This window comes from Gekko japonicus, unplaced genomic scaffold (assembly GCF_001447785.1).
Source record: "Gekko japonicus isolate JY-2015 unplaced genomic scaffold, Gekko_japonicus_V1.1 scaffold266, whole genome shotgun sequence".
In the NCBI taxonomy this organism is placed as follows: domain Eukaryota; kingdom Metazoa; phylum Chordata; class Lepidosauria; order Squamata; family Gekkonidae; genus Gekko; species Gekko japonicus.
The window spans coordinates 700,841-718,607 of NW_015166428.1; the positions used below are offsets into that span (position 1 = coordinate 700,841).

General features: G+C 41.5%; 1 protein-coding gene across 1 annotated transcript in view; it reads right to left on the bottom strand.

The window, feature by feature from the left end:
- Positions 1 to 5,885: 5,885 nt before the first annotated feature.
- SLC12A1 (solute carrier family 12 (sodium/potassium/chloride transporter), member 1) overlaps positions 5,886 to 17,767 on the bottom strand; it is a 57,979-nt gene continuing 46,097 nt past the window's right edge. The window contains exons 20-26 of the mRNA XM_015411783.1: positions 14,350 to 14,497; positions 12,639 to 12,763; positions 12,328 to 12,439; positions 11,371 to 11,457; positions 8,684 to 8,819; positions 6,400 to 6,467; positions 5,886 to 6,021 (exon numbers count right to left, since the gene is read on the bottom strand). Coding sequence (XP_015267269.1) covers positions 5,886 to 6,021; positions 6,400 to 6,467; positions 8,684 to 8,819; positions 11,371 to 11,457; positions 12,328 to 12,439; positions 12,639 to 12,763; positions 14,350 to 14,497 — 812 coding nt within the window. The remainder of the gene's footprint in view (positions 6,022 to 6,399; positions 6,468 to 8,683; positions 8,820 to 11,370; positions 11,458 to 12,327; positions 12,440 to 12,638; positions 12,764 to 14,349; positions 14,498 to 17,767) is intronic.

Below are 17,767 nucleotides of genomic sequence, written 5' to 3' on the forward strand. Positions count from 1 at the left end.
CTCTCGGGCGCCAGAGGGAGCGGCTAAGGAAATGAGCTCAGCGAGTGAACCGGTAGAACCGCCCTCCATGAAATAGAGAAGAGCCAAAGTCCAGGAGCACCTGGAAGACTAACAGAATTGGTGGCGGGGTTGGAGCTTTCGTGAGTCCCTCAGATACAGCTTGAATGGGAGTCCCATCTGACCTGTATATTGGAAAGTGGCGTGATTTCAGATGCCCAATGACATTAGCAGGCAAATGACAATAGCAGGTGAATTGCTTTGTAAGAGAACTGCTGCTCTGAGGTCAGCAGTCCTGGACCTAAGAGCAGCAGTTCTCTTACAAAGGAACTTCAAAAGGAGACTGCTGAATTGCAAGGGATAATGAAGCTCAAGACAATGCATCCTCCTGGACTGAATTGAGATCTAGGTTTCTTGTCTCGTAACCAATGCTGATTTCTCCATGCCTATTACCCCTCTACATATCTCACCTAAATCCAATCATGCCTGCTTTGGTAATTCACTTGCTAATGTCATTCAGCATCTGAAATCACTCCACTTTCCAATAAATAGGACAGATGGACTCCCATTCTAGCTGTATCTGAAGAAGTGAGCAGTGACTCACAAAAGGTCATACCCTGCCACAAATTTTGTTAGTCTTTCAGGTGCTACTGGACCCTTGCTCTTTTCTACTGCTACAGACAGACTAACACAGCTACCCATCTTGATCTATATTAAATAGGTTGGGATGAGGACCAGCTGAATCTGCACAAAACGGGGTTGTTAGCTGTGAGGAAAGCTTTCACCTCGGCCACGCAAACCCCTCTTGTAGCGCAGTGTTCCCTATAAAATGGATTCCATTGGAGCTTGGACTTGCCCCTTTTCCAGTAAATCTGCAATACCAGGGTAAACAATTCTGGCCTACCTGATGGGGTTGTTGTAAGGATTGCAACAAGGTCATATGTAGGGGGGGAAAGAAGAAGAAGAGATTGGATTTTATTTATATTTATTTATTTTTAGATTTATATCCCATCCTCCCAACAGCTCAGGGCTGCTAACATATGGCAAAAGCCGCATTAAATAGATAAAATACAATAAAACAAAACCACATTAAAACACACAATAAAACCATACAATATTTAAAGTGCTCTAGTCTTCCTACATATAAATCACCCAAGACGGGATCAATGAACCCAGTGCGGCAGTCAGCTGTCTCTAGCGTGGTCTCCAGTAGCACTGTTCTACGTGCATTCTGCCAGGCAATAGTTGCCCTATATGGTGGAAACAACAGTAGGACAATGCCACAATGGTGGAATAGTGGTGGCGGTGGCTCCTACTCAAAGGCCAGGTGGAAGAGCTCTGTCTTACAGGCCCTGCGGAACTGCACAAGGTCCCGGATCTCCTCTGGGAGCTCGTTCCACCAGGTAGGAGCCGCCACCGAAAATACTCTGGCCCTATACTTCACCCTTTACTCGGCGTCTCAGAGCGGCTTCCATTCCCTTCTCCCCACAACAGACACCCTATGAGGTAGGTGGGGCTGATAGACCTCTTTCAAGAACAGCTCTGCCAGGCTTGCCCAAGGTCATCCAGCAGCTGCAAGTGGAGGAGTGGGGAATGAAACCCAGTTCTCTCGGATTAGAGTCCATGCACTTAACCACTACACCAAACTGGCCCTTGTTCCACCCTAAACTCGTATGATAGGTTTCCCTTGCTCGAAAGCCAGTCGAATCCGACTCTAGGGTTGTGGTGCTCATCTCCGTTTCCAAGCCGAAGAGCCAGCGCTGTTCAAAGACATTTCCATTGTCATGTGGCTGGCATGACTAGATGCCAAGGCACACGGAACGCTGTTATCTTCCCACCGCAGTGGTACCTATTTACTTGCAATTTCTTGCTTTCGAACTGCAAAGTGTGCTAAATATTTATTTGATTAAATTTTTAGGCCGCCCTTCCCTGCAAGCAGGGCTCAGGGCGGCTTAACAACAGAAAGGACGATACAATAAATAACTAGCAGTTAAAATCCTACAGTAAAATATACAGTGTATATATCAGCAAAAATGTTCAGCCTATCATTCCACCTCCCCACCTGGGGTTGCCATCCTCTTCAGTGGGGCCTGGGGTTCTCCTGGAATCACAAATCATCTCCATGCTTAGAGAGATCAGTTCCCCTAAAGGAAATGGCAGCTTTAAGAGCATAGGTGCAATTGAACCATATCTCTATGGAACTCCCTTCCCAGGCTCCACCCCCCCCCCCAAAAAAAATTTGGAATTTCCCAAGCTGGCAACCCTTCTTGTACCACCACAATTATGACTGTAAATTTGTCTGCAAAATGATTACCTGATTATTACCTCTCAATGTACCTGATGAAGTAAATTCTAACCAGTGAGAGTTTACACTGGAATAAAATCTAGTTAGTCTTTGATGCCACACTCCTGTTTATTTTAACCTTGAATTCTCAGAATATACGAATACTGAGTATTGGTATTAGTTTAGTGGTTATTTTTAGTACTCCATTGGGAGATTTTTAGTGTCATTTTGATCTGTCACTTTATCTCTTGTCAGATTTGAGTCCAGTAGCACCTTAGAGACCAACAAGAGCTTCAGGGTATAAGCTTTCAATCTCTTTTATCACTTGTGTTATGGTTTTATGCTTCATTTCGTTAACCACCTCAAGAACTTTGGATTGTGAGACCCTCAGTAAATATTTTTGATAATAACAAAGGGTATGCTTTCAAGTATGCACAAATAACAACTTTCCTTGCTTGTTTTAGCTTAGGGCAAATCAGAACACTGTGTTCAGAAACACAGATTGATGGATGCCTCTTTTAAGTAATAATGCTCTCAAAAGTGTAGTGCTCTCAAAAGGTAAAGTCCCAAACACAGAAGAATCCAGAAGAATCAAAGTATCTTAGCTTAGGGCAAATCAGAACACTGTGATCAGAAACAAAGCACAGATTGATGGATGCCTCTTAAGTAATAATGCTCTCAAAAGTGCAGTGCTCTCAAAAGGTAAAGTCCCAAACACAGAAGAATCCAGAAGAATCAAAGTATGCAGTTATAGCCAAACTTATTTGGTTGCAGAGATAACCACTGAATCCTGTGAAAGGAAAAATACGATCCTAATCAAATTCAGAACTCATGTAAATGAAGGACAAGGGCTTGTGTGTATGAATCCTATGTGACAGAGTATTCACAGCTGTCTACCTGTGTGAGACATAATTCCTACATAGCTGCTGGGGAGGTGGCAGTGGCTGAGGCTTTGCTATAGGAGAGATGTGTCTGGTCAAGTTAAGTTCACCCCTTTCAGAACTCCAGCCAGTACAGGCCATTTCCATCACATCGTCAAATGGTAATGCCAAACATGAGGGTGAAAAGGCACATTGCTAGTAGCAGAGTTCAGAAGGGCTATTGGTGTGTTATTAGAGAAGACAGGATGTTCTTTGCTGTAAGAACAAGGCCACCTCTATGATGCTTCTACAAGGACAATAATTGTTTCTGGCTATAAGAAAGCTCCTACAGAATAAATAGGTACTGCGGTGGCTCAAGTGGTTAAGACGCTGAACTGCAGGCTGTGGAAGGTCAGTAGTTCAGCAGTTCGAGACCCGGGTGCCGCATGATGGAGTGAGCTCCCATCTCTAGTTCCAGCTCCTGCCAACCTAGCAGTTCGAAAGCAAGAAATTGCAAGTAGATAAATAGGTACCACTTCGGTGGGAAGGTAACAGCGTTCCGTGCGCCTTGGTGTTTAGTCATGCCGGCCACATGACCACGGAAACGTCTTCGGACAGCGCTGGCTCTTCGGCTTTGAAACGGAGATGAGCACCGCAACCCTAGAGTCGGATTCGACTGGCTTTCGAGCAAGGGAACCTTTACCTTTACAGAATAAATACTCATCTGTAACATTAATCAAGTACATCTGTTGTATGGCAAAATATGTTTAATTAGTAAACTTGAGAATATCTTAATTTCAATACGATCTGAAATCGACAGGATGCAAAATGTGAAATAAGGACAATACTGATGAGCAGAGCTTTTGATTCACTTCAGTTTATTTAATGTTTAAATGCTCAACATAGTGATGGCAAACCCAACAATTAAAATACTTATCCAATCAAAAAAGATTAAAACAAACATTAAAAACTAATACCAAGTTTATTAAAAGACCCTATGACAAATTACCAAAAATTACATTACATTTATTGAAATAATAACCCTAGAGAAATGACAGTGTTCAGATGAAATCTTAGGAAATGTTAATTTAGTGTTCATTAATTTTACTTTGAAAACTCTCTATATAGCAATTAAATATGATTGCGGTATATTGCCATACAGTATTTCAACAATTCATTTCAATCTACATTAAGTTGTGATGTGATCCTAACTCTTGTATCACACCAGTAAGATAAAAGTCAAATTGCAACCAAATCTCCAGAACCAACAGAACACAGAAGCCTGTTGGTGAAGTGAAGCTGTTGCACTGGAGGAAGCCTGGACCAGCAGAAGCGAAACACCAGTACAAGAAGGAAAAATAGGCGGGGTTTGGGGCATGGTGTGGGAGAACTGGAGGAGTGGTTAGCATAGTTCAACTTCAGATCCTGTGCTCACTCTCTCTTGGGGGCATTGATCTTGCTCCCTGTGCCAGTAGAAGGTTATGCTCATAAAACTGATGCAGATAAGGGTGAACAGAGAGCCCTAGCAAGCTTGCTAAAAGTGCATGCGCAGGAGATGTAACATGGAGCTGTGCCAATGGGGAAAGCTGCACCTTTTCCTTTGTTGTGCTACTTTCAAAATCACAGGAGCTCTGTAGGAACAAAGTAGTTGGCATCCATTGTATAATGCTGTCACAACTTGCTCCGCAACATTGGTGCTCTTCAGTAACAGCCACTGATGGTTAAGACATGTTTCTATTGTGAGTTAGCAAATGAAGACCCCCACAATGGAAGAGAGTAGTGAGTACTCCACTACAGCACCCCATCAAGACAGTGTCCTGCCTTGCAAATACTGCACCAAGCATGCCCAGTATCCCTTTCTCCCTTCTAGCCACTGCTACCATAATAAACTAAAGCTGTGCTGCTGTCATTAAGGTGGATGTCAATAATATTAACTGGAAAAATAACAAGCAATCAGATATTACTGGCAAGCCACCAAATGATGCAGCTGGCTGGGAGGGAAGTGTGTGGGACTTCCTGGGGCTTTAATAAGGGAGACAATTGGCAGAGTGATCAAGTGCCATTCCCTTTAATGGCTGTCTGGTGGGGCACAGGCAACTAGATCCTATCACGAGTGACTTCTGTCTGCTTCTGTGGCTCCAGTTAAGGTCTTGTCTTGGGTCCTAGTCTAGCACACAAGGAACATGGGGAAACTATTATGGACTGTTCTAAAATAGCTCTTCATATTTTTATTAATAAAATTTATAGATAGTTTTTTTACCTCAATGTAGTCACAGTCCAACAGGTGATTATTTAACCTGTTGAAATGAGTCTGTTTATGTGTACTTTATTTGTGGCCTGTGGATCTACATAACTGAAATTTCAGTCCACAGTTATTGTCACTGAATAGGATGGATACATATTGTATGTTCATTATTGAGTACTTGTACTGCAATATTATGATTTTAGGAGATGTCAGGGGGTGTGGCCTTCTGACACACTTCCGGTGATGTCAGGGGGCGTGGCATATGCAAATAAGTTATGCTAATGAGTTATGCTAATGAGCTCCGGCAGCTCTTTTTCTACAACAAGACCCCTGATTTTAGGATCACAGGAGTTATGGGGTAGTAACACTAAAATGTTTTTTCAGCATCTAGGGTATTCGAGTTTGTCCAAAGCTGAGGTGCTGATGCCCTGTGGCATTTTCGTAGTGTGGCATCATTTTTGTGAGCAGACTGCATATGCTGCATTCCAGGTGTTGCTTGCTAAGAATAAAATGTTAGAACATTTTTGTGGTTGCCTCTGATGAGTAAAACTGGAGGCAGATTCTTTGAGAGAATTTCTAACCAAGCCATATAGAGGAGATCAGATACAGTTCCTTTTCTTGCCACTGGAAGGCTCCTGTTGAATGGAAGAGAATGTATTACTACTATATCAGTAAATAAGTCTGAGCTGTACTAATATTCCCCTCAAAATTCATGGGTGCTAAAACGTATCACTTCTAGGTGCTTGAACATCATGGAATCAAATATTTCTAGCCCTGGGTATGATTTGAAGTTGTCACAAGAGGCAGCATCATTTTAAAGTACCCTTTTCACTTTCTACCTGCTCAGATAAAAATGTATATTTATGAAAATAATTAAGTAGTAACATAATCTTATCTAGCGAGCCTGTGCTTTGCTTTCCTTCCTCTGAAGGGCTTTAAATTCCAGGCCCTTGGGACTCTGAACTGCAATAAACTGCTAAAGCTCATGCAGGTTTAAAATTTGGTAAACTTACAGAACAACAAGATTAGCAGCCCTAGAGTGTTCTTGTAGGAGTTCGTTCAAATGGACCTGGCGGTAGCTCTATTTAAATGTAAAACAAACAAACAACAAAAATCAGAACACAGTGGATAAAGGGTGGCTTCTGCTAACATGAATGAGACTGAGTGTACTGACCATGAAAATGTTAAAACTGGCATGCCTCTTGATAAACCATTGTTTCACATAAGGCCCTTATGCACTTACCAGCCTTGTCTTTAGATAAGACTATTGATTTTAATGTGACGCCTCTAAAGTATACGGGTAGCAGATTGTGGGCAAGAAGCTTAGGGAAAACATGAAGCATTCTGATTTCTCTTATTGCTGTCTAATTAATATGCAACAAAATTTATTTTCAGTTTGCTGCATAATGACATACTGATGGCTATGAAGTACAATAATTATGTAAATAAATCTAACTCAAAGTGCCAAAGGGCTGGATTAATTTTTGAGTGCGTACAATTAATCTTATGCTCTCCCCTGTTGACGATCCTACTGAAAATCAACTGTTTAGTAGCTTCCACTGGAACTTGTAGCAAGGACTTCTCCCTTACTTAAGAGAGGTATATTTGTATACAAAATAAAATGTAGTTTACCTTCAAATAGGTCTTTCCCCTGGATAGCAGAGCATGGGTGTGGTCACACGGCAAGCTGTAGCTTTGACCAGGAATATTTTTTTTGGGTTGAGATGACCATACATCCCTCCCTGAACCTCTTGCATCACGCAGTGAGGCTCCAGGCACCGTTCAGATAGCCGCACTGCCGCTTGGGCGGCATGGCTTGTTTGTTTGTTTTTTAATGGTTTTGTGCATGTGCATATTCACATGGCCGAATCACTGCTCCCACTGGGACTCACCATACGCCCTTATTCTTGCAGGTCCCCCCCCCAAAAAAAAACAGCAAACAAAATTAACTGGTGACGTACAACTGAGTGCTGGAGTCTATGTACGCTTGAAAGTTTATACATTGAATTTATTCAGTGCAGGATTGTTCATGTGCACAACGATGGAAGCTTGTAAAAAAACAACACCATAGCAAGAAGGACATTCATATGACCTAATCAAGATCATTGCGAGAGATGGCTGTCCAGATCGGTGAAATCTTGGATTCAAAGCGCAAATATCCGGAAGCTACTTGATTTTCCGGGTGTAGGAAAACTTACTAGGAAACCAGGAGGATTGCATGACTGAGCCCACTTCAGTGCGGGAGATGGATGCGGCTGTCTGATCAGCAATTTTAAATGCAAGAGGGAACATTGGTGAAACCCGATCAAAATGACCGTGTGACCGCAGCCTATGTTTGCTAATGAGGTTTATATGGTTAGCATGTGCCTATAACTGGATCTACTTTGGATGCTTAATTTGTGTGAAAACACTGTTTCAGAATTCAGCACTGAAATCAATTCCAATGGGTCTACTTTGGATGCTTAATTTGTGTGGGGCCGGTCTTAATACAAAACACTTTCAGAATTCAGCACTGAAATCAATTCCACATGTATCAGTTGATCTGTTCTTCTCTGTCTGTTGTAGTATACCTTATACAAACTGAACTTTCCTACCAAACAGCAAACTTCAGCCACACTCCCCACCCTCAATTTGGTACTAGGTGGCAAATCAGAGGAAGTGCAACTGTGATTTAAATTAGACCAAAAACTGAGTAAGCCTTCTTCTTAAGGCTATTTTGAATTCCCATGGAACCCCAAGAAACAGATCTGTCAAGGGGACATAGGATCAAATACTTTTCAGCACTCTCTGCAGACTGCAATGCCTGAATTTCTTTAGGGGAAATCATAGCTGTTACACTGATACAAAAACTTTGCAGCATACATATCTCCCTTGTCTATTTGATCTCTTATTCTTCACTGCTTTGTATAGGCTCTGACTCAAACAAGGAGCTCAGGACATGCTAACATGAGCACTAACGTTAAACGCTGTACCTTGCCCTGAGTACCCTTGGGTAGAGTAAATGGTGGACAAATGCTATAGATAAATAATATTGTCTACAGGTATTTTTTTCTAGTAATACTGTTATACACGCATCCGCACTATATGATGGTTTCAACTAAATATCACTCTTCCTTTCTGAAGTTTGCCATGTGAGGAACTAATTGCCAAATTTCCTGAAAGCCAGTGAATTTCACATTCTCCCTTTTCTTTGTAACCCACCAGATTTGCCTTAACTATTCTCGGATTACATATGTGCTATTTTCTTTTTCAGCTAACCAGCGCACAGTGTCAAAAGTAATAGCAGTAAAGCTTTACCTTCTCCTTGAATGCTTCCAGCTCTGCATCAGTGATTTTCCATGGAGCCTCTCTTTTTAATTTCTCAGCAGTTGTTAAATCTTTGCAGCTTTCATGAAGGCGGTATGGTTCAATCATCTCTTCAAAGAATTTCCAGCTGGAACAGAAATTATAAGGGAAGCCTCACAGCAAGACTGTCACTCATTACCCCACAGATATTCTATTCTCAGGTAGAACACAGTCTATTGGCTGTGGAATTGTAACTGAATTACATTCAAAATCTTTAAACTCCTTGCATCAGGTTTTATGCTCCATTAAATCCGTGCAGCATTGCTGCCTACACTTTGTCTAGGCAGGTCCACGTGTCACTGCAGTCCATTTATATCTCACATTACCTTTGTTATAATGTTATATCAAAGTACTATAGTCACGACTACATAAACAAAAAAAAGTTCCTCTGCAAAGCACCATGTTTTTAGGTTGCCATTCAACATAATAATTAACCAGCTGTAAAACTGTGGTGGAAAGAAAGATTTACACTACCAGCCTAAGTAGCGTTACACCGTTGTAAATGCATTGGTGTCCATGGTCTTAGAACAGTGAAACGCCCTGTTGGGCTGGCATCAGATGATGCTTAAGTGCACTGAAATTAATGGGCAACTTGTATCTAAGATTATATTGGCTTGCGTCTATAGACTATTCTATAAATTATATCTTTTCAGAGAGATGAGGTGGCATTGTAGAGCCACCACTGGTTGTGCAGCATGGCATGTCACAACATGGACTTTTGCCAAACCAGTCTGTTTGGTTTTGATAGAATTTTAAATTTGTACCTTGTCCCTAAGCAGTTCTACTGCAGTAGATAGGTGGACATCTTTTTATGACTGTTGGGAAGTGCCCGTGATGAATAAAGGACACTCTTTTCCATGCCAAAATGAGTTTTGGAGTTGTTTTAATAGTTGTATGTCAGTTATTATTTATGATTATGACAATTTCATGTTTTGTGTGACAGGAGCAAGGTTCATCTGCATATCCATGTCAGTACTCATGTAGGTTATTAAAAAGGAAAAATCAAGTCTGTTTTTCTTTGGATAGTGTTTAGCTTCTGGAACATTAGGATGAATATCTCCTATGTTTGTTTTGCTTGTTTTCCTAAAGGAACAAAGAGATTACTTTTTCTTGAAGCAAGGATGTTCCCAATGAAGCAAGTTTTCTTTTTAGGCTTTCTGTAAGCTTATTAAGTAACTAAAGCAAGATCAGCCTAGAACCACCTTATTCACTTAAAGATAGTTATTCCCTTGACAAAGTAATTGTCTTCAGCTCCTAGGGTTTTTTAGGGGTGCGTTGAGTTATGAACTGCAGCTTTGCTCTCTTAATTCATTTTTAGATGGGATCATTAATCTGTTTTGGTATCCGATGGAGTGCTCTTCCGCATAGAAAGATGCAGGAGCTACAACAATTCTCTCCTTATATATAATTCTGTTCCACATGCTCCCACAGCATTGGCTCTCTGACCTGTTACTCCAATGGTGTGCCAATCCAGTAGCTGCGTTGCTGGAGTCCCGCCCACAGAAGGGGCGGCCAGCATCTCGGCCTCAGTGTTGTGCGAGAGGTCTCTCCAAGGCGGTGGGCAGGAGTCAACCCCGCTCAGCCCGGAGAGACAAAGGCTCTGAGTGCACAGGCTGGCCTGAGCAGGCCTCTCCAGAGTGGCAGAAGCCTGGTGGTCACTGACGTGCACCCAGGAACGTGTGGCCAGAAAGCGAGAGGTGGCACTCTCAATGGCGGAGGAGTGGCAGAATACATGCCAGGTAACGGCATTCGCCTCTTTGCCGTGGTGCACTCGGAAGAGGCCAAGACCGCCTGGAGGAGGAGGTGGCACCGGCAGCAGCAGCGCCCTGCTTTCCCCGCACCTGGCCCTGGCACGCCTGCTGTGGGGGGGCAGCACCGGTAGCAGCAGTGCCCTGCTCTCCCCACGCCTGGCCCTGGCACGCCTGCTGTGGGGGGGCTCTTTCTAGAGCTCGTTGTATTGCTTTTATACAACAGGCTCTGTTCCTAGTGTAATATAAAAGCAAAAACTAGAGGGAGCAAAAGAAGTGCTAAAAAGGGGGAAAACACAACAGTGCAATAGGGCACACAAGCAACAAAAATAAGAGTGCAAAAAAGCCTGGAAAATGGGGTGCATTTCTGCCAAGCAGGCATTTAAAATGGTTGCTGATTCTGATGGTGAATGGTTTACTTTTTAATTTCAGATGTCTTACAAGGACAAGGATTGTTGTCTCATTGTTTTATGAAGGTTTGATCTGCTGTTTGTGAAACCACTTTTCTTCAGGTTTTGTTGTATAGTTGCACTTCTGAGTCCCAAAAGGTGCTGTCTGAACTGTTTGTAGTGCTTTGTAATGAATCATTTTATTTTTCCTGCCTGTTTCTATATATTTTGAAACTGAAGAATTTTTTCAATATATTAATATAGTGCAAAACAACAAAATGGTGGGTACTATAGGAAAATGCAGTGCTGTCTGAAATTCAAAATCCAATCCACATGCACTGGGCATACAGTTCAAAGAATCCCCTTTGAAAGAGTCTAACCTCACTTTGACATTTGGGACCAAACCTGATTCAGGTTGAAAATAATTACAATAAGTGAATCATATTTTCATTCATTTCAGTTCCTGTTTTAAAATATAATTTATTTCTGAAGCAACTCTTACCTCTCTTTGTTGGGTTTCATATTGATGTCACCAATTATATGGATGTCAGCAAATTTTATTCTGAATTTATTTAAAAGTGAAGCCATCCTGAAAACCAAAGGAAAGGGGATGGGCATTTTTAAAGTGTCATTAATCAATAGTTTGATATACAACAAAAGCAACTGGCACTGCCATCCTAAGTAGAGTCACACCCTTTTAAGTCCACTGGGCTGAGGAGGGTTTAACTCCACTTAGGGTCGCTCTGTGAGCCTTGTTAAACTAAGTTAATTAAATATTCAGATCTATCAGAAGTGCTTTAATTAGGGCTTCTCATTTATAGAGTTCTGTGAGTATGAAAAGTGTAAGCTAATTGGTTTAGCTGAAAATTAAATACTGGAGAAATTGCCAGGGAAATACACCAGAATCTGCAGCTTTGAGGAGCTTCACATGACAAGAAGCGGTCTAATTTTTTTCCAAGATCATGTAACTTTCCACCAACATTTCCTAGTACTGAAAAGAGCTGAGCAACCCCTATTTAGCATTGCTGTTAGCGTACATCAGCGGTCAGTACTGCTAAAATAGCAGACAAGGAATTTTGTAAGCGGGTGAAAATATTTTACAATAAAAACTGTTAAGACGTTTTACAATAAAATCTGTAAGTTGTTATTAAATGATTGTTTTAATGGTATTATACTATAATTGATGTAAACCGCCCTGAGTCTGCTCATGGGGAGGGCAGTATATAAATTAATAAATAAATAAGAATGCACAGGGTTATGTGATATTGCTCATAAGTATTTATATAATGTTTTAGAGTATTCACACATATATTATCTTAGTTAATTTCTAGGTAGTGAGAGTTGATAATACTATTAGTCCTATCAATTTCTTCCACCTGCACTATATGCAAAGACTAAGCAATAGAAGCGTATGAACTCTGTTTGGGTGGTGAGGGGGGAGGATGCAAAGTCTACTTACATTAGCTTCTCCTCTTCAAGGCGAGTAACTTTTCCACCAGTAAAGATCCTTAATTTACAATCTTTCCACTTTTTTCGAAGAGTGAGGATATAGGGAATTAAAAGAATTAGCCCTGGTTGAACAAATTAAATCAAATATATGCAAGAAAAGCCCAATTAGAACACTGTGTTATAACAAGTAGACTACTTTTATTATTTAGTATAATTATGAATCCCCCTAACGTTTTGTCATGTTAAGTCCTTTTAGCCAATATTTAAATTATTCTCTTTTCCTCCATTGGCTGAACAGGTTTTTTCTTTTGAGTGGCTTACCTCCATCATCAAACAGCCACCAGACATCAATGGTGCCTTTCCCCTGCTTCTTTTTAAACTGAGTGCTAACTTCGAGCAGCCGTTGATTGAACTCCCCCACGTGTATGGAAGAGATTGTGTTAATGCTGCTGGCTGAAATGAGAGCGAGTGAGAGAATACAGTCAGGGCCTTTCTGCACAATCTTGGAAAGTGAGTTCCACATCACAATTTCAATCTTGTAATTTATTGATTGCAGCGAGATGTGCATACTTAAGCATGTGAGTGTTGCAAGGATTTAGGATGGGTATTTTGTAGTATGCTGTTGATCATGTATTTTCAGGTTCAAGAGCAAAGGGTGTTCCATGCCTGCTCTGTGCAAGAGGAAAATGAAAGGTGAGTGGGAGGAAACATGGAATTTAGGGAAAGTGAGTGGCAACCAATATCTTTTGTAACTTGCCATGATTTTTTACTAGATTTGGTCAGGTGGTTTCTTGTTTTTGTTTTTTTAAAAAGGCTATAAGATGATATATGTTGGCAATATATGCTACTCTGATGTTCACCTGATGGTGAGGTGTGAGGTAGAGAACGTAACCTGAAAGGTAGGAAGCTAGCATCTGGGATGAATCCCTGGCATTACATTTCTTTGTTTGTCAGTGATTCAACCCAAATCAAGATGCTATTGGCAAATGATAAAATCCAGTTTTAAAAAACTGTTATAAAACAAAATATGCATACACACACACACAAATCCTACTTAATTTCCATACTAGTGTTTAAAGTTCTCTATTTTGATTATTCTGTGTTCTGAGAATGCCCTTTTAGAAGCTAGTTGTCATCCTAGTCCTGTCTGTTGTGGCTACAAATTTCACTGGAAGCTAATCATCACTTTGATCTGCAGTTTAATGTTTACAAAAAGCTCTAGAAAAACAGTGTTTCTGACATAACATGCCTTGCATTGCATTTGGCTCTACCGTACAGGCAGAACTTAAAAAAATAATTATACCTGACTGAGGAAAATATGAGGTTTTAAAAGGAATTTTAAAATGTTCTGCCAGTAGAGGCTGTGCTGAACCTCATTAGTCATCTCAAAACCAGGGCTATTTTTGGGCAGGAACGCACAGGAACGGAGTTCTGCCTGGCTTCCGAGTTGGCCACGCCCAGCAGGAACTCATTAGGATTGGCTACATTAGGGGTGTGTGGCCTAACATGCAAAGAAGTCCTGCTACAAAAAAAGCCCTGGGTTTTGACAATAAACAAAGTAAACAGAATAAGAAGCAAAAGGAGGGTGTGGCTGGATGACCTCTGGTAACTGGGGTGTGGCCTAATATGCTAATGAGCTGTGCTGTTTGGGGTGTTGCCTAATATGCTAATGAGTTTATGCTATTGGGTGTGGCCTATTATGCTAATGAGTTCCTGCTGGGCTTTTTCTACCAAAAAAGCCCTGCTCAAAACTATTATAGCTATGTATTGAAGAAAAACCTAAGCAGCCCTTATCTCTTGTTGTCCATATCAGGTAACATACCCCTGCTTTTTAAAACCTAAAATACACAGTAGCTGCTTAGAAGTTAGGAAGTTGCCTTGCTTTCAAAGGAAGGCATAACCTGCCAAATTGTGACCATCCCTTTAAAGGCCTGTGCAATTTTCGTAGCCAGACTGGGGGAGGTGTGTTGGGAGGATAAGGCTGTAGCCCTGCTGACCATTCAACTCCTTCCCCCCCCCTCAGGTTCAGAACTTGCCCTTTCTGGATGCCCTCTTTGTCCTGTTGAGCTTGGTGGCTTTTCTGAAGAATCCACGGATACCATAGTTTCCTTCTTCAAATTCACTCTCTTTGATGGTAGCTTCTAGGGCTTGCCTTTCTTGTTCCAGCTTCTTCAGTTCCTCTGTGAATAGAAAGCAACACAACCATCTATGCAGTGTCAAAGAAAAAAGAAGGTGAGAAGGACTCACTTGTTATGACGACATTTGCACCTTGACTTTTCACACACCATCTTTCTATTTTTAGGTGGACACAATAATCATAATGTAAAGCTGCTATTTGTACATGTGGTGTGTTTTCAGATAGAACCTTGAGTCACCCTTGAAACCTGGTTTAAGTGTAATTTTCTTTTTCTTTACTGACCCCAATTGCCTTGTATCAGACCATTAATTGGAAATAAAATCCAGTATCGTAGAGTTTCCTTGTTGGCTTCCTACTTCAAGATGGCCATATGCATACACATACTTTGACTAAAAACATGTTTGTTGTGTCCAGCACAAATATTTCCTTTGTTATTTTCTTTCACTCAATTTTGTAAGCATACTCTTGGGCAAAGAGATATCCCTAAATAAGTCTATAAATACAATAAGGCAAAAAAGAATGCATAGTTATTTAATGAAAATAGTATCCAAAGAGCAGGATTTGGAATTGCTGTTGAATTGATTATGGTGAGGTCTTTGTTAATGTAGCAAAACCACTGGTCTACAGTAAACTCTCTTTGTCTATAGACTGATGTGCTTTGCATGATAGAATTCCAATGCACAGCAAAAATCTTGTGTGAGTTGGTGAGATGTAATTATGGCTATTAGCTTAGAGGGATGTAGAAGAGGATTAGAGAAAATAATGGTGGATAGGTCCAGCAATGGCTATTAGCCACCAGTGGCTGAGGGGATCTCCATGTCTGAAGGTACTATATCTCTGAATGGTAGTTGCTGGTGAGGGGAGCAGAACATAGGGATGCTTTGGCCTCTGTGCCTTTGCTTGTGGGCCTTCAGGGGTATCTGGTCCACCATAAGAACACATATGATGAAGCTGCCTTATGAATCAGATCATTGGTCCTTCAGAGTCAGTATTGTCTACTCAGACTGGCAGCAGCTTTCCAGGGTCTCTAGTAGAGGTCTTTCGCATTACCGACTACCGCAGTCTTTCAACTGGAGATGCTGGGGATTGCACCTGGGACTTTTTCCATGTCAAGCAGATGCTCTGCCACTGAGCAACAGCCCCTCCCCTAAAATCAGTATTGTCTGCTTAGATTGGCAGCTGCTCTCCAGGTCCTATCACATCACCTTTTAACTGGACATGCCACCCAGCCACGGCTCCTCCCCTAGAAACTGGATACTGAACAAGATGGACCATTGGTCTGATCCATCAAGGCTCTTCTTATGTTCTTAATGATTCTTGGCTTGTAAATGTGATTAGCACCCTCTCTGTAAACCGCCCAGAGACCTCCAACGGGGGTTAGGGCGGTATAAGAAATAAGGGCGAAATAAGAAATAAGAAAGTGTAGGTATGTACGTGTGAGATAAGCAACTGGAGGTCTTTCATTACAGCTATCCTTCTAAAGTGTTGTTATGTCCTTTATATGAGACTGCACTATGACAGCATGGGTTTGGCTGGCATGGTGATTTCCACTATCACTTTTATTCAAGACGAAATAACAAATTGCCCTTTTTAAACAAGATACCAGAGTGGCATGTAAACATACCAGTATGTTTTTTCCTACGTTTTCAGAACTAAAACTTCTCCAGAAATATAATCTAAAGCTGTTCAGAATGTTGCCCTTTTAAAAAGACAGCTGTAATTTCTTGTTGCTTTTAAACTGCTTTTCTGTTTCTGTTTTTAACATTTGGAGCATTTTATGTTAATAGTGCGTGGCTGATATCTGCTGTTACTGCATTGTAATATAATAGGATAACCTTCTCAGAGAGGTTTAAAATAGCAGTTATTTTCCTGCTTGTTTTTAAATAATAAAAGTGACAGGTAACTTTTGTAGAGATTCAGAGATGGTAGGCTAAAATGTTGCTTTAGTTCTCCCTGATATGATCCTGACTTTACTTCAATATGGGTGCACTGCAGCCACACAAGACCACTGGGCTGCTGGGCTAAGAATAGTTTTGACTTTCCATTATTTCAGTATATTACAGTACTGCAAAGCAAACCCTTGCCCCTGTCATTTGATTTGGTCAGAAAGTGGATCTATTTGGGGGGTATAGGCACACCCATATTGAAATATTTCAGTGGTATGTTAATTTTGTTTCTGATTTGCTATCTTAGATGTTTCTCTCTCCCTCTCCCTCTCCCTTGCCATCTTGAGGATATAAATGGGAAACGAAAGCTGGCAGCAGGTGGCAGCAGAGGGCTGTAGCCCTGCATTCAAATAGTGACCGGGTATCAATTTAAAAATAATTCCTGTAGATTCACCCAAAAGTGTTCATCGTGATTACTCTTTAAAACTTGTTTAGAGTCTTTCTCTTCAGATAGAGGCTTAGGGAGATGAAAGACAAATCTGACCGAATTAGGGACACTTCAACATTACAGAATTATTATATAGAACCTACACTGATTGCTTTATCCTCTGTAGAGTGCACAGACGCTGGGAAGCCCAGCACATATATAGAAAGTATTTGATGGCATATGTCTAACACATTACTCCTGCACGTAGATGAGAGCTGACATTTGTATCACATAAAGGGTGCTTAAGAAGTAGAGACCTGCCAAAGGTCCCCAGTACAAAGCATCAGAAGAGAAAGGAATATTGGATCTACAAAGGGAGGGACTGTAGCTCAGTGGTAGAGTATCTGCTTGGCATGCAGAAGGTCACAGGTTCAATCCCCAGGTGAAAGGAGAGCCACTGCCAGTCTGAGTAGACAATACTGACCTTAATGGACCAACGGTCTGATTCAGTATAAGGCAGTTTCATGTGTGTTCATGTATGAAGCCCACCACCCCATTTAGATACTGCATCCAGGACTTCCGGTTTATGGCGGCGCGCTAGCAGACCCACCTCCTGGACCTTCCGGGGGTGAAGCTGTGCTCCAGCTGAAGGAGGGGGTGTGCAGGCTCACTTACCCCCCCAGGGGCCCGGCGAAGGGACCCTGGCCATGTAACTTATAAGAGGTTGCCTCTTTGAGGGTGAAATGCCGGAGAATTGAGGCGCCTCTTCGTTCCGACACTTCTCTGTGCTGTGAGACCAAATGGACTTAGTGACCTTGACCGGGGCAAGCGTAGGAGATCAAGCGGCAGAAATGAAAGCTGAAAGCGAGGTCGAACGACCAATTATGAATGTGAGTCAGTTTTGAAGCGTTTATTAAAAAGAAAAAGATAGCACCCACCCCACTGAATGGGAAAAAGGCGAGCGGGGGAGGGATGACTCCCATGCGCATGAACTTTTGAG